The 13,438-nt window shown below is 39.5% G+C and overlaps 1 protein-coding gene across 6 annotated transcripts in view; it reads right to left on the bottom strand.

The window, feature by feature from the left end:
• MYH10 (myosin heavy chain 10) overlaps positions 1–13,438 on the bottom strand; it is a 157,426-nt gene that overhangs the window by 100,446 nt on the left and 43,542 nt on the right. For 5 of the 6 annotated variants that reach the window (XM_033184593.1, XM_033184590.1, XM_033184591.1 and 2 more), the window contains exon 5: positions 1,664–1,766. In XM_033184593.1, coding sequence (XP_033040484.1) covers positions 1,664–1,766 — 103 coding nt within the window. Of the gene's footprint in view, positions 1–1,015; positions 1,046–1,663; positions 1,767–13,438 lie in introns of all 6 variants that reach the window. The other variant, XM_033184595.1, reaches the window with a different exon arrangement.

Raw genomic sequence — 13,438 nt, 5'->3', positions numbered from 1 at the left:
CAGTGTCTATGACAATTCCTTAGATATTTATGATTATTTCTTTATATTAGCAGATCATTTCCATAACTCGATATTATTGTTTCTTGCTTTATATCATTATATTTGGAAAGACAAACCAAAACCCTTCCAATGCTAGGGAAAGGATTAAATCCAAGTATAGATGTCCTACTCTATCTAAGGTATCTGGCTCAGGTCTGCCCTCCTTCTCCTCCCAGGTAGTGAGAAATGGAGGACATGCTATGATTCTTGGTTTGTTCATTGCTCTGGTCTGTCGAGCTGAAAGGTAGGCATCTGATAATTAGGAAGAATAACAGTCTTACACTGCTTGCCCAGTATAAAGAACATTGTAATTGACTTTATTTTACTTATTTTTAGAGATGAGGTCTTGCTCTGTTGCCCAGGCTGGAGCACAGTTGTGTGATCACAGCTCACTGCAGCCTCAAATACTTGGGCTCAGGCCTTCTGTCTCAGCCTCCCAAACACCTGGGACTATAGGTGCATACCACTGTGCCCAGCTCTAATTTATTTAATATATTAAATATAATCGGGCCTTTGTTAAAACACATACAGGCATAAACTATGCCATGCCATAAAACTTTAACAGACCAGAAATTTGTTAGCTCCAAAGGTACAACTTTTAAAGAGGCAGCCCCAAATTTAAAATGTAGTGTAGGGCACAAAGCTAGGTTTCCATGTGTCTGGTAAGTATTAAAATAATTCCACCTAGTAAATGACATATGAAACCATAATTTATAGGCTTCATAAACATGCAGTTCAATGTCATGATAAAATGGCAAATAAATATTAAAATTTATCTAGAAAACAAATTTAAAGCAAAACGGCATGCGCTTCTCAAGAAAGAATAAGGCTCTAAGCAATACATTTTCAAAAGTAAATTTTCTTAATGACAGATTTCACTTAGAACTAGTGGCATCTGATTCTAGCAGAGACTCAATCTACAGACAGAAATTAGTGCAAACACTCAAGACTAAGAAGCATAAAGAAAAGCACTTGCCTGGTGTTTCACTGGTTTAGGCGATTCCTGCTGTTCATTACAAACAGACAAATGCAAATGTTAGCAAGTTTGAGTCTTTGCCTAGCAGTAAGCCATTTCCAAAGCACCAAGCCAATGTGCAGTTGAGAACTGTGGAAGCTGGGCTGGCTGGCATTCTCTCAGGCTGTATTAACTACCACTTCTGCATGTCTAGAACTTAAGGAGAACTGACATTTCTATTCTTGCCCTTTTTCTATCATCACTTCTTCCCATATCTCTATCCTCCCCTCAGGCTGCTGTGGGTAGTAGCAACAGTCTACTGCAAGTTCAGAAAGAACTGCTGAAAATAGGCGAGCATCTTCTTTTGGTGGAAAATAAGTCTTCATAAGCACTGCTGAACAATTCTCAGCAAATCTTTGCAAGAAATTAGGCATCAAGCCACAACCATAATTCCAGTTTGCCCTGTCAGAAAGCCTCTTTAACAGCAGTTTCCTTGTATCCTAGCCCCTGGAGTGGAAAACGCGTTGCTGGGTAGGTGGCGGGGAGCGGGTGGAGACAAGGGGGCTGTCAGTTATAGCAGTGTGAGAGTAGACTGGCTTCCTTATTTTTGCTTCTGAAATTATAAATGAATAAGAAGAAGATTTAAAAAACAACAGAGCAGAAACTTACAGGAATATTATGGTCCTTTCTTCCTTTATGTGAAGAAGCAACATGGGCAAGGTACTGAATAACTTTCTTTGTATTTTCTGTCTTCCCAGCACCTGACTCACCCCTGAAAGAAAGAATTAATATTGGCTACTTTAACAAAAGCACAGCACATGCATTCCAAAATTACAACTGAAAAATTAAATTGCATTGGAACAATAATTAATAAAAATAAAAAGAGAACAGAAAAAATAACTATCAGCAGTAGTTAGAAAAGAAAATTATTCTTGTAAAAGGTATTAAATAAGAAACCCAAATAATTCTTCTTTTTCTTTGAGACAGAGTCTCACTCTGTTGCCCGGGCTGCAGTGCAGTGGCACGATCTTGGCTCACTGCAACCTCTGCCTCCTGGCTTCAAGCAATTTTTGTGCCTCAGCCTCTTAAGTAGCTGGGATTACATGCACACACCACCATGCCCGGCTAATTCTTATATTTTTAGTAGAGATGGGGTTTGGCCATGTTGGCCAGGCTGGTCTCGAACTCCTGGCCTCAAGTGATCTGCTCACTTCGGCCTTTTAAAAAAAGCACTGGGATTACAGGCCTGAGCCACTGCGCCCAGCAAACCCAAATATTTCTTGATAGATGCCAGTAAGAGGACACAGGAATATGTTCATGACACTCTTTTTTCCCTTGAGGGTGGGGGTTTCTACCAGATAAGTGAAATTTATTAGAACATTCATGAAGAAAACTCTTCAGTACCATAAACATGACCAGCACTGCAAACAGAGAATCCCTAAAACAATTAAATTAATATGATTTAATCTGAAGGAGCTGAAAGAACTCTGAGATGCCTACTGGTACTGATACTTATTTTCAAAGCCACGGAAAGCCTTCTCAGATCCCCCTGTCACAGCAGGCTAGTGATGATTCGCTTCCTGGTGCCAGTGTTGTGCCTCATTTGCACCTTGTTAAAGATCTTCCCATCATTTGCTGGCCTCATAGGCTGGGTTCCTGATGGTAGGGGCTATGGCCTCATATATTTATTTATTTGTGTTTTGTTTCTTTTCTATCTTTTCTTTTTGTTTTTTTGAGACAAAGTCTTGCTCTGTTGCCCAGGCTGGAGCGCAGTGGCATGATCTCAGCTCATTACAACCTCTTCCTCCTGGGTTCAAACAATTCTCCTGCCTCAGGATCCCAAGTAGCTGGGACTATAGGTGCACGCCACCATACCTGGCTAAGTTTTTGTATTTTTAGTAGAGATGGGGTCTAGCCATGTTGGCTAGGCTGGTCTCAAACCCCTGACCCAAAGTGATCCATTTGCCCAGCCTGTGTTTTGTTTCTTTTTAATCCTTGTAGCTTTGCCCAGTGTTGACACATAGGCAGACATAATTTGTTGTCGAAATCAGTAAATACTATGAATTTTGTTGTGAATAAGGACAAATGCCACCACTTTAAATGATTCATATTTACAAGCAAGCCTGGCACATTTCTTTTTTATTTTTTATTTTTTATTTTTTATTATATTTTAAGTTCTAGGGTACATGTGCATAACGTTTATATCATGTATAACTCCCCAATGCAATCCCTCCCTCCTCCCCCCTCCCCATGATAGGCCCCAGTGTGTGATGTTCCCCTTCCCGAGTCCAAGTGATCTCATTGTTCAGTTCCCACCTATGAGTGAGAACATGCGGTGTTTGGTTTTCTCTTCTTGTGATAGTTTGCTAAGAATGATGGTTTCCAGCTGCATCCATGTCCCTACAAAGGACGCAAACTCATACTTTTTGATGGCTGCATAGTATTCCATGGTGTATATGTGCCACATTTTCTTAATCCAGTCTGTCACAGATGGACATTTGGGTTGATTCCAAGTCTTTGCTATTGTGAATAGTGCCGCAATAAACATACGTGTGCATGTGTCTTTGTAGTAGAGTAATTTATAATCCTTTGGGTATATACCCAGTAGTGGGATAGCTGGGTCATATGGTACATCTAGTTCTAGATCCTTGAGGAATCGCCATACTGTTTTCCATAATGGTTGAACTAGTTTACAATCCCACCAACAGTGTAAAAGTGTTCCTATTTCTCCACATCCTCTCCAACATCTATTGTTTCCTGACTTCTTAATGATTGCCATTCTAACTGGTGTGAGATGGTATCTCATTGTGGTTTTGATTTGCATTTCTCTGATGGCGAGTGATGACGAGCATTTTTTCATGTGTCTGTTGGCTGTATGGATGTCTTCTTTTGAGAAATGTCTGTTCATATCCTTTCCCCACTTTTTGATGGGGTTGTTTGTTTTTTTCTTGTATATTTGTTTGAGTTCTTTGTAGATTCTGGATATTAGCCCTTTGTCAGATGAGTAGGTTGCAAAAATTTTCTCCCATTCTGTAGGTTGCCTGTTCACTCTGATGGTAGTTTCTTTTGCTGTGCAAAAGCTCTTTAGTTTAATGAGATCCCATTTGTCAATTTTGGCTTTTGCTAACGTTGCTTTTGGTGTTTTAGACATGAAGTCCTTGCCCATGCCTATGTCCTGAATGGTACTACCTAGATTTTCTTCTAGGGTTTTTATGGTATTAGGTCTAACATTTAAGTCTCTAATCCATCTTGAATTAATTTTCGTATAAGGGGTAAGGAAAGGATCCAGTTTCAGCTTTCTACTTGTGGCTAGCCAATTTTCCCAGCACCATTTATTAAATAGGGAATCCTTTCCCCATTTCTTGTTTTTGTCATGTTTGTCAAAGATCAGATGGCTGTAGATGTGTGGTATTATTTCTGAGGACTCTGTTCTGTTCCACTGGTCTATTTCTCTGTTGTGGTACCAGTACCATGCTGTTTTGGTTACTGTAGCCTTGTAGTATAGTTTGAAGTCAGGTAGCGTGACGCCTCCAGCTTTGTCCTTTTGACCTAGGATTGTCTTGGCAATGCGGGCTCTTTTTTGGTTCCATATGAACTTTCAAGCAGTTTTTTCCAATTCTGTGAAGAAACTCATTGGTAGCTTGATGGGGATGGCATTGAATCTATAAATAACCTTGGGCAGTATGGCCATTTTCACGATATTGATTCTTCCTATCCATGAGCATGGTATGTTCTTCCATTTGTTTGTGTCCTCTTTGATTTCACTGAGCAGTGGTTTGTAGTTCTCCTTGAAGAGGTCCTTTACATCCCTTGTAAGCTGGATTCCTAGGTATTTTATTCTCTTTGAAGCAATTGTGAATGGAAGTTCATTCCTGACTTGGCTCTCTGCTTGTCTGTTACTGGTGTATAAGAATGCTTGTGATTTTTGCACATTAATTTTGTATCCTGAGACTTTGCTGAAGTTGCTTATCAGCTTGAGGAGATTTTGGGCTGAGACGATGGGTTTTTCTAGATATACAATCATGTCATCTGCAAACAGGGACAATTTGACTTCTTCTTTTCCTAACTGGATACCCTTGATTTCTTTCTCTTGCCTGATTGCCCTAGCCAGAACTTCCAACACTATGTTGAATAGGAGTGGTGAGAGAGGGCATCCCTGTCTTGTGCCAGTTTTCAAAGGGAATTTTTCCAGTTTTTGCCCATTCAGTATGATATTAGCTGTGGGTTTGTCGTAAATAGCTCTTATTATTTTGAGGTACGTTCCATCAATACCGAATTTATTGACCGTTTTTAGCATAAAGGGCTGTTGAATTTTGTCAAAAGCCTTTTCTGCATCTATTGAGATAATCATGTGGTTCTTGTCTTTGGTTCTGTTTATATGCTGGATTACGTTTATTGATTTGCGAATGTTGAACCAGCCTTGCATCCCAGGGATGAAGCCCACTTGATCATGGTGGATAAGCTTTTTGATGTGCTGCTGAATCCGGTTTGCCAGTATTTTATTGAGAATTTTTGCATCGATGTTCATCAGGGATATTGGTCTAAAATTCTCTTTTTTTGTTGTGTCTCTGCCAGGCTTTGGTATCAGGATGATGTTGGCCTCATAAAATGAGTTAGGGAGGATTCCCTCTTTTTCTATTGATTGGAATAGTTTCAGAAGGAATGGTACCAGCTCCTCCTTGTACCTCTGGTAGAATTCAGCTGTGAATCCATCTGGTCCTGGACTTTTTTTCGTGGGTAGGCGCCTGGCACATTTCGAAAGTTGCTTTTCATTTCTACTCAGTACTAGGCTTGAAATACAGACAAGCTGCTACGCACACAGCGATACCTGAATTACGGCCTCTGCTCAAACACTGAAGCTCCCCTAAGACATGATCAAAGCAAACCTAACTTTACAGTTAACAAAATTCTCAATTTGGATTATAATAAAAATTTCAATGTCTAATTAATTTTTCTTTAAAAAAAAACCCCAAACTCAAAAATGTTATTATATACATTGCCAATGAATAATCCTCCAAGCATTTAATCTAAGGATTGAAAATCTAATTTTTCTAACAGGACTCTTTCTTGGAATTGTACTTAGAATTGCACTATTTGGGCTGGCCACAGTGGCTCATGCCTGTAATCCCAGCACTTTGGGAGGCCAAGGCTGGAGAATTGCTTTAGCCCAGGAGTTCAAGATCAGCCAAGGCAACATAATGAGACTCGTATCTACAAAAAAAAAAAAAAAAACAAATTAGCTGGGTGTGGTGGCTCCCACCTGTAGTCCTGGCTACTCAAGAGGCTGAGGTGGGAGGATCTCTTGAGCCTAGGAAGGTGAGGCTGCAGCGAGCTGTGATTGTGCCACTGTACCCTAGCCTGGGCAACAGAGCGAGACCCTGTCTTAAAAAAAAAAAAATTTACTGTTTGAAGTATCCAAATCTTAAATTTTTTGGTAGCCTTACTGGTTGCATTATCTTCTTAACACTGCACCCAGATAACCACAAACTCAACTGCAGGGAAGACTGGGTGAAGGAACCCTAGTGACCAACTGTTGGCCTCAGTAAGGACATTTTCTTCTCTGGGCCTCAATATACCAAATCTGTACAATGCAGACATTGGGTCAGATCCTTTCTAGTTCCAAGAGCTGATAATTCTAGATATAACCCATTTAATGGTTTATAAGACTACTTCCTATGTGAAGCTTATTAATCACCCCTCATGTTAGCATAACATTAGTTCCCTTCAATGATTCGCCATCCACGAGTGTTTGAATCTTAGACACTCGAACCTACCAAACTTTTATTTTAAGGTTTCTGCCCACTATTCCTGCTAAAAGAGGCCTTTCTGGCAACCAAAATTACATCAATCTGTAGTCTCATTTTTACATCATCTGTATTATTAAATCCATCTGTTGTTTTCTTTTACAACTTTGATAGTTTCACTTTTTACAGCTGAAGCTTCAATCTGAAAAAAATTTTATGATTTGAGGTAAGAATTTAATCTAATTGTTTCCCCTGGATGATCCAGCCCACCTCCCAATATCAATGACTGACAAAGACATTCATTCTCAGGTGATCTAAAATGTTATCTTTTAGACAGGCATGGTGGCGGGCGCCTGTAATCCCAGCTACTCAGGAGGTTGAGGCAGGAGAATTGCTTGAACATGGGCAGTGGAGGTTGCAGTGAGCCGAGATCTTGCTACTGCACTGAAGCCTGGGTGACAGAGAGAGACCTCATCTCAAAAAAAAAAAAAAAAAAAAAAATTATCTTTATCTTATTCTTATTCCCCATACATGTGGCTTATTTCCAAGTCAGCACCATATTCAGTGGTTCTGAAATGTGGCTAACCAGAGCACCCACCATCATCCTTCTTTTTGAAAAGAGCAAAAAGAAATCAGGTAGACTCTGAGGTTTATTTTTTACATCAACTTCAAATAGTTTTTTTCTGTTATCGCTTCCCCGTCTCCCTGCCTCTCAAATAAAAAACGATAGTTAGAATTTTGAGTTAAATGGTATCAATATTCAGCCTCTTTTTTTTTTTTTTTTTTTTTAGGAGAAATGATGTCTGTATCCCTGTGTCTCCCAGGTATAAGTTTTGCATTTTTCTAAGTTCAAAACAAGCAAGGATCATGTTTGTCTTATTTATCCTTAAAATCACAGTGCCCAACAGAGCAAGTGCTTGATATAGACTGTCGAGTCAATGAATGAATGTAGGCCCTACACATTTTTAAGGTTTATTCCTAGGCTCTTTTTAATAATTTTTGTTCTTATCAATCTCTTTTCATCACCATTATATTTTCTACCTGGCTACTATTGGTACACAGATAAGACAATAGTTGCTATTCATTCATTCAATTACGTATTCTTTCAACAAACATTTGCAAATCAACTTTTATGTGTCAGGCATTCTTCTAAGTGCTAGGGATATAGTGTGAATATAGTCCATGTCCTTGTGGGGCGCAAGGTAAGAAGAATAGACAGAAAATAAATAAGAAAAACAGGTAAGATTATCAGATTACAAGGATACAAGGAATGCTACAAAAGACACCAAAAGGAAAAAGAGAAGGAAGGACAGCCCCCTCCTGTAGATATGAAGGTCAGGGGAAAGGCTCCTGAAAGACGAGCAAGAACTGGCAAGTGAAGAGCTGGGGAATGTGTTCAGGAAGATGAAGAGGTACATGCAAAGACCCCAAAGCAGAAAAGAGCTTGGCCTAGTCCAGGGACTGATGGCCAGGTGCCAGAATTTGATATAAATAACAATCAGGGGAGGGAGAGGCAAGAGAGACAGATGGAGCAGGAAGGGGAGGGGTGCCATGGACCCTGGAGGTCACGGTAAAGAATCTGGGTTTTATTCAAGAGTAATTTCTTAAATAGCTATGACAGTGGTCTCTCTGTTGTGTTCTCAACATTATTAGAAATACTGAGTGTTTCCATGTTAATCGTGAGATTGGTTGTTGGTTTCAAAAAGATAATTTCTTATTACGCCAAGAAATGGGCCTCTTTTTTAGACTGACGATGACTTGTCTCAAATATAGTGATGATTGTTACTTTCCAGCCTGGTTTGTCTCTGTGGTTTCCCAGCTAACCCCTCACTCGACATGCTTCAGTGTGACCCTAAAGCATTTTTTCCTGCCTGTCATACTTAGGCAGCCATACTTCAACAACTGCTTATGAACTCTGCTACATTTTACATACTTCAGGTCTAAGGTAACTCTGCTACAGAAAATATGGCTTCAAAGATAGATATATTCAAAATCTTGCTGTTGAGCTCCCAAGAGGATAGACTACGGGCCTTACATTGCCCACTATAAAATGGGGATAACAGCTCCTAACACATAGGGTTGCTGAAGAAAAAATACAGCCCAACTAAAGCATGTAAGTGGCATTCAGTAAACATTATCCATTACTGTCTACTCAAATATTCATCCACTATACATGAGGTGATTTGAATTACTAAACTTTATGAATCAATAGTTAGGACAGTGGTTAAGAACCTGAGCTAGAGAATCAAAATGACCTACCTAGATTCAAATCCTTCTGCCACTCCCTAGCTATGGAGTTTTAGGCAAGTTACTCAGTTCTGAGGCTGCGTTTACATGCCTTTAAAATGAGACTCCACAGGACTGAGATAATGTGGGAAAGGGCCTAGCACTGTCCTGGCCAAAAGGTTCTCAATAAATGGTAATGGTGATACCAATAGTTATGATAATGATCGATGATGATGATGATGATAGTAATGGAAATTTTTAAAATCTGATTTTAATGAAGGAGGTGGCAGGATCAAAGGAGTATAGACCTTGGAAAAATAGAAAAAACAAAATGAAACAATGAGAAATGGCACATCTGTTCCAGATGGAAACAGAGGAAGTAACTAAGAGCAGCTTGAACAAGAGCAGAGGGAAGAGAGCCAAAAAGAAAGCTCAGCAGACTTCTCTCTAAGAAAATTAGTTAGGAGAATCCTCAGAAAAGCGAACAACAGGCCAAAACCTCAACAAGTGAGGACAAAGGGAATCTGACCTCATTTCCATCAACAAAATGAGATGTAACAGTGAAGCAGTTTTACCCTTTAAGTGGCTGGCTGTTTCACTGCTGGTCTAAGACAGGACTATGGTTAAGGGGCAAGGCTGCAGACCCAGCATCATGCTCTTTTGGAGAAGAAACCCTTCAAAAAAGAGTGGAAGAAGTACAAAGCTAACAAGAACAAAGCAAGGAGGCTTCTAGCTGGGGGTGTCCTGAATCTGTTGAAGCACATTCGGACACAAAAGATTAGGAGTTTCTAAACATGAACATATTTGCGTTTCCTCAATAGGTCTACAGCTTTGGCTTCTCAAAAGGATGTGCAATCCAAAACAAAAACGTAAAAAACAACAGCCTAAAGAAACAGTGATATAGATCATTAATACGTGACCAATTCTGAGACTTTGAATTCCTTCTGGACCATGGGGATTTCCCCAATGAGAAACCCCTTTTTCAGATCTTTATTGGTAAAAAATATAGGTATTTAATTTTGTCTGGATATTTGTAACATTGAATTCAGCCTAGCTTCAAAAACCACCCTCTGCTTGAAGTTCTTGTTTTAGACAGCCTCAATCTGAAAAACACCATATACATATTACCCCCTCTATTATCTGTATCTATAAAAACATATAACATTAGTAGATAACTTCCTACAGTTTCCAAACTCTCTTTAGAAAGCAGCTTACTGGGAAGAGCAGAGATTTTGTGATCAAGATAGGCTTGGACTCAAGTCTCCCCTATCGCACTGGCCCTAGCTCGTATCAGGTCTTGGATAATGTGACAGTAAATGGACACAACAGGGGTATTGCAAAGATTCACAGAGAGAACACTTCCAAAGATATGTTCACTTTCCTTGCATATCTGCCTAGAACATTTTAAATTTTTATTTACAAGTTGATTTGGTACTTCTTTTTCTTCCATAACATAGATATGGAAAGTGAGACACACAGCTATAGCCATCTAACAATTCCTAAAGTTTTAGGACTTGAGGACATCTAAAATAGGGTCATTAGAAAAGCAAATCGACTAAATAGTTGACTAAATAATTACTCTTTTTCTTTTTTTTAAACCAGAGAAAAGGCACACAAATTCGTTTAACATGAGCGTGGGGAGAATCACAGAGTGATTGCCCCTAAATAGTTATTCTCATACAGAAATAGGGTTTAGAGAGGCTGACAATCTGATCCAGAATCACACAGTTCATGGTAGAGCTGGGAGTAGAAAGAACACCAGAGTTCTGTCTGATCACACAATGTTTTTTCAACTACATTACACTGTTGCCTTAGTTGTTTAATCAATTCTATCAATGTAGTTGCCTTAAAACTTTTAAGGTATGTTATTCCTAGCAGGAATCAACTGCTCTCAATCCTGGCTGGCTGGCTTGGCCATCATTACTTAATGTAATATTTGTATATCATGGATAAGATTCCTTTACAAAAACATCGATTGTCACATCTTAATAGGCCATTGTGAGGCAACCATTATTTTATAATTTTTACATGATACCCAAATATACTTAAAAGGAGAAAACCAACTTGCCTAAAGCAGTTAGAGTCATAAAATAGAAACAGAGTATTCTTTAAAAGGGGGGTGTAAGAGAACAGAGTAATTTCCTCATCGGGGTGACTGCTTTGTGAATTTTAATTCTGATGAGAAGGAAAATCGACATGAGGATTACACTGAAGCAGGATTTCACCTCCAGTTCTATGGGAGTGCAAGTGTGAAAGACTACTCTCTCCTGAGAGAGGATGCATGCAGCCTGAGTGTCTTCACCACACACGAGAATACTAGGATACTCACATAAATAAGCATTAAACAGGTGGCTTGCAAGTGGGAGCTCACAAGGCCTGGCCTGAGTCTGCAGAAACAAAAGGTTACCTGGGGAACTATGGGCAGATAAGGCCGGAGTGTAAATTAAGAAGTTTATCCTTTTGGGGGAAAAGTAAATTACAGAATAAATGACTAAAATAGTGAAATGTTGACCTAAAGGAAGATGCTGAGGCAAAATTAATATAGAAAGCGTATTTGGGCCAAGGTTGAAGCCAGCTGCCCAGGACACACTTCAACTTGCCTTGGGCCCTTGTTACAAGCAGTTTTTAAAGGAAAGAGGGAACAAGGAGTGGGCTGATACAAAGCTGTGTTACAGGAATTCTCACTGGTTTACAGAGATAACATTGATCAGTGATTGGATACACACTGCTGAACCACAGGGGATGAGTTATGGTATCTAGTGGACGGCATTTTTTGGCTATTTGGCATCAGTTCGTCTAGAGCACATGTGACAGGGGCTTTAGGAGGTAATTACCTAGTTCAAGGAGGGCGTGAAACTTGCTTCATTCCAATGCCGCTCTGGGCCTGATACCTTAAAGAGGCTTGCATTCCTCACATAAAAAGGTTTTCTCTCTCAAAAGCTTAAGGAGATGCTATCAAACTACTTAATACTGATTAAGAAATAATAATAAAACCATGTTGTATCTAGTTGTATTTATTTATTGTGTTCTTTATTTTGAGACAGAGTTTCGCTCTTATTACCCAGGCTGGAGTGCACTGGCGCCATCTCAGCTCACCACAAACTCTGCCTCCCGGGTTCAAGCGATTCTCCTACCTCAGCCTCCCGAGTAGCTGAGATTACAGGCATGCGCCACCATGCCTGGCCAATTTTATATTTTTAGTAGAGATGGGGTTTCTCTATGTTGGTCAGGCTGGTCACGAACTTCCAGCCTCAGGTGATCTACCCACCTTGGCCTCCCAAAGTGCTGGGATTACAGGCGTGAGCCACTGTGCCTGACCTGTATTTTCTTCTGGTCGTACTACATATATATATATATGTATATAGCTACATATGTAAAGTTTGTGAAGTTGACTAAATAGTTTTTTAATAAAAGAAAAGGCATACAAATTTACTTAACATGAGATGGGGAAAATCACAGAGTGATTGCCCCAATTAGTTATCTCACGCAGAAAACTTAATTAGCTTGGCGGTGGACTAAGTTTACGAAGACACCAGTCACATGCACTTGGGGTACCATATTTGGTGGATTCTCAAAGGCATCACGGAACATATAATATTTTCTTAAATCTAAGATACACTGTTTCACTTTTTCATATTTTTCAGGTCATGATGTAACTTTATAATAGATATGAACATGAAAAGCTGTTACTAAATATCAGGAGTATCTAAAAAATTTTCAACTATAATGAGGCTGAGAGAGGTGGAGGTAGGTATGTACGGGGACAGGAGAAGGAACTTCCTGGGGTGATGGTATTATTGTTTACATCTGGTTAAGGGTTCAGGTTATGCAAGGACTCAGGAAATGAATACTTAAGCTTTGTGCATTTAATTCTAAGTAAATTTTGCTTCAAAAGAAAAAGATGAAAATACTGGGCTTCAGTTAACACTATATGCTTAAGTACTTAGGGGAAAGTGTACTGCTGTCTATCTACAATTGAACTTGAAATGCATCAAATGAAGGGATTAACAGCCCACTAAAGTGGTATGAAAATCACTTTAAACTGAAAACATCTCAGCAGCCACATAAGGAAACATCATCTACACTTTAGCAGAACCCCCAGTATATGCAGCTGCCATTGACTCCTCCCAGGGAGGTTCCCAGATTGAGAAAAGCGTGCCCTTTAGCACTGCGAAGTGTGAACCCAACTGTTCATTAGCATCAATTAGACCAAGAGAACCCTCCATACTTTCCCACTGAAGCCTTAAACTTCACGGGACCCTTTTGTCAAGGAGAGGATATACGCCTTTTATTTCTATAATTCCACAAGAGACTCATCACTGAGTACACTTGTGTATATAAGTCTTATCTTTTCTCTGTTAATCTGTCCATTGTCAGTTAACTTGCAGGTCCGCAAATTCTGAACCCAAGCTGCAAGAGGAAAAGTTTTCCTCTCAATATAAACAGTAGAAGAAGGACTGGTGGATGACAGGAT

This window comes from Trachypithecus francoisi, unplaced genomic scaffold, assembly GCF_009764315.1.
Source record: "Trachypithecus francoisi isolate TF-2019V2 unplaced genomic scaffold, Tfra_2.0 Lachesis_group20, whole genome shotgun sequence".
In the NCBI taxonomy this organism is placed as follows: domain Eukaryota; kingdom Metazoa; phylum Chordata; class Mammalia; order Primates; family Cercopithecidae; genus Trachypithecus; species Trachypithecus francoisi.
This window is presented reverse-complemented; position numbering and strand designations above follow the sequence as displayed.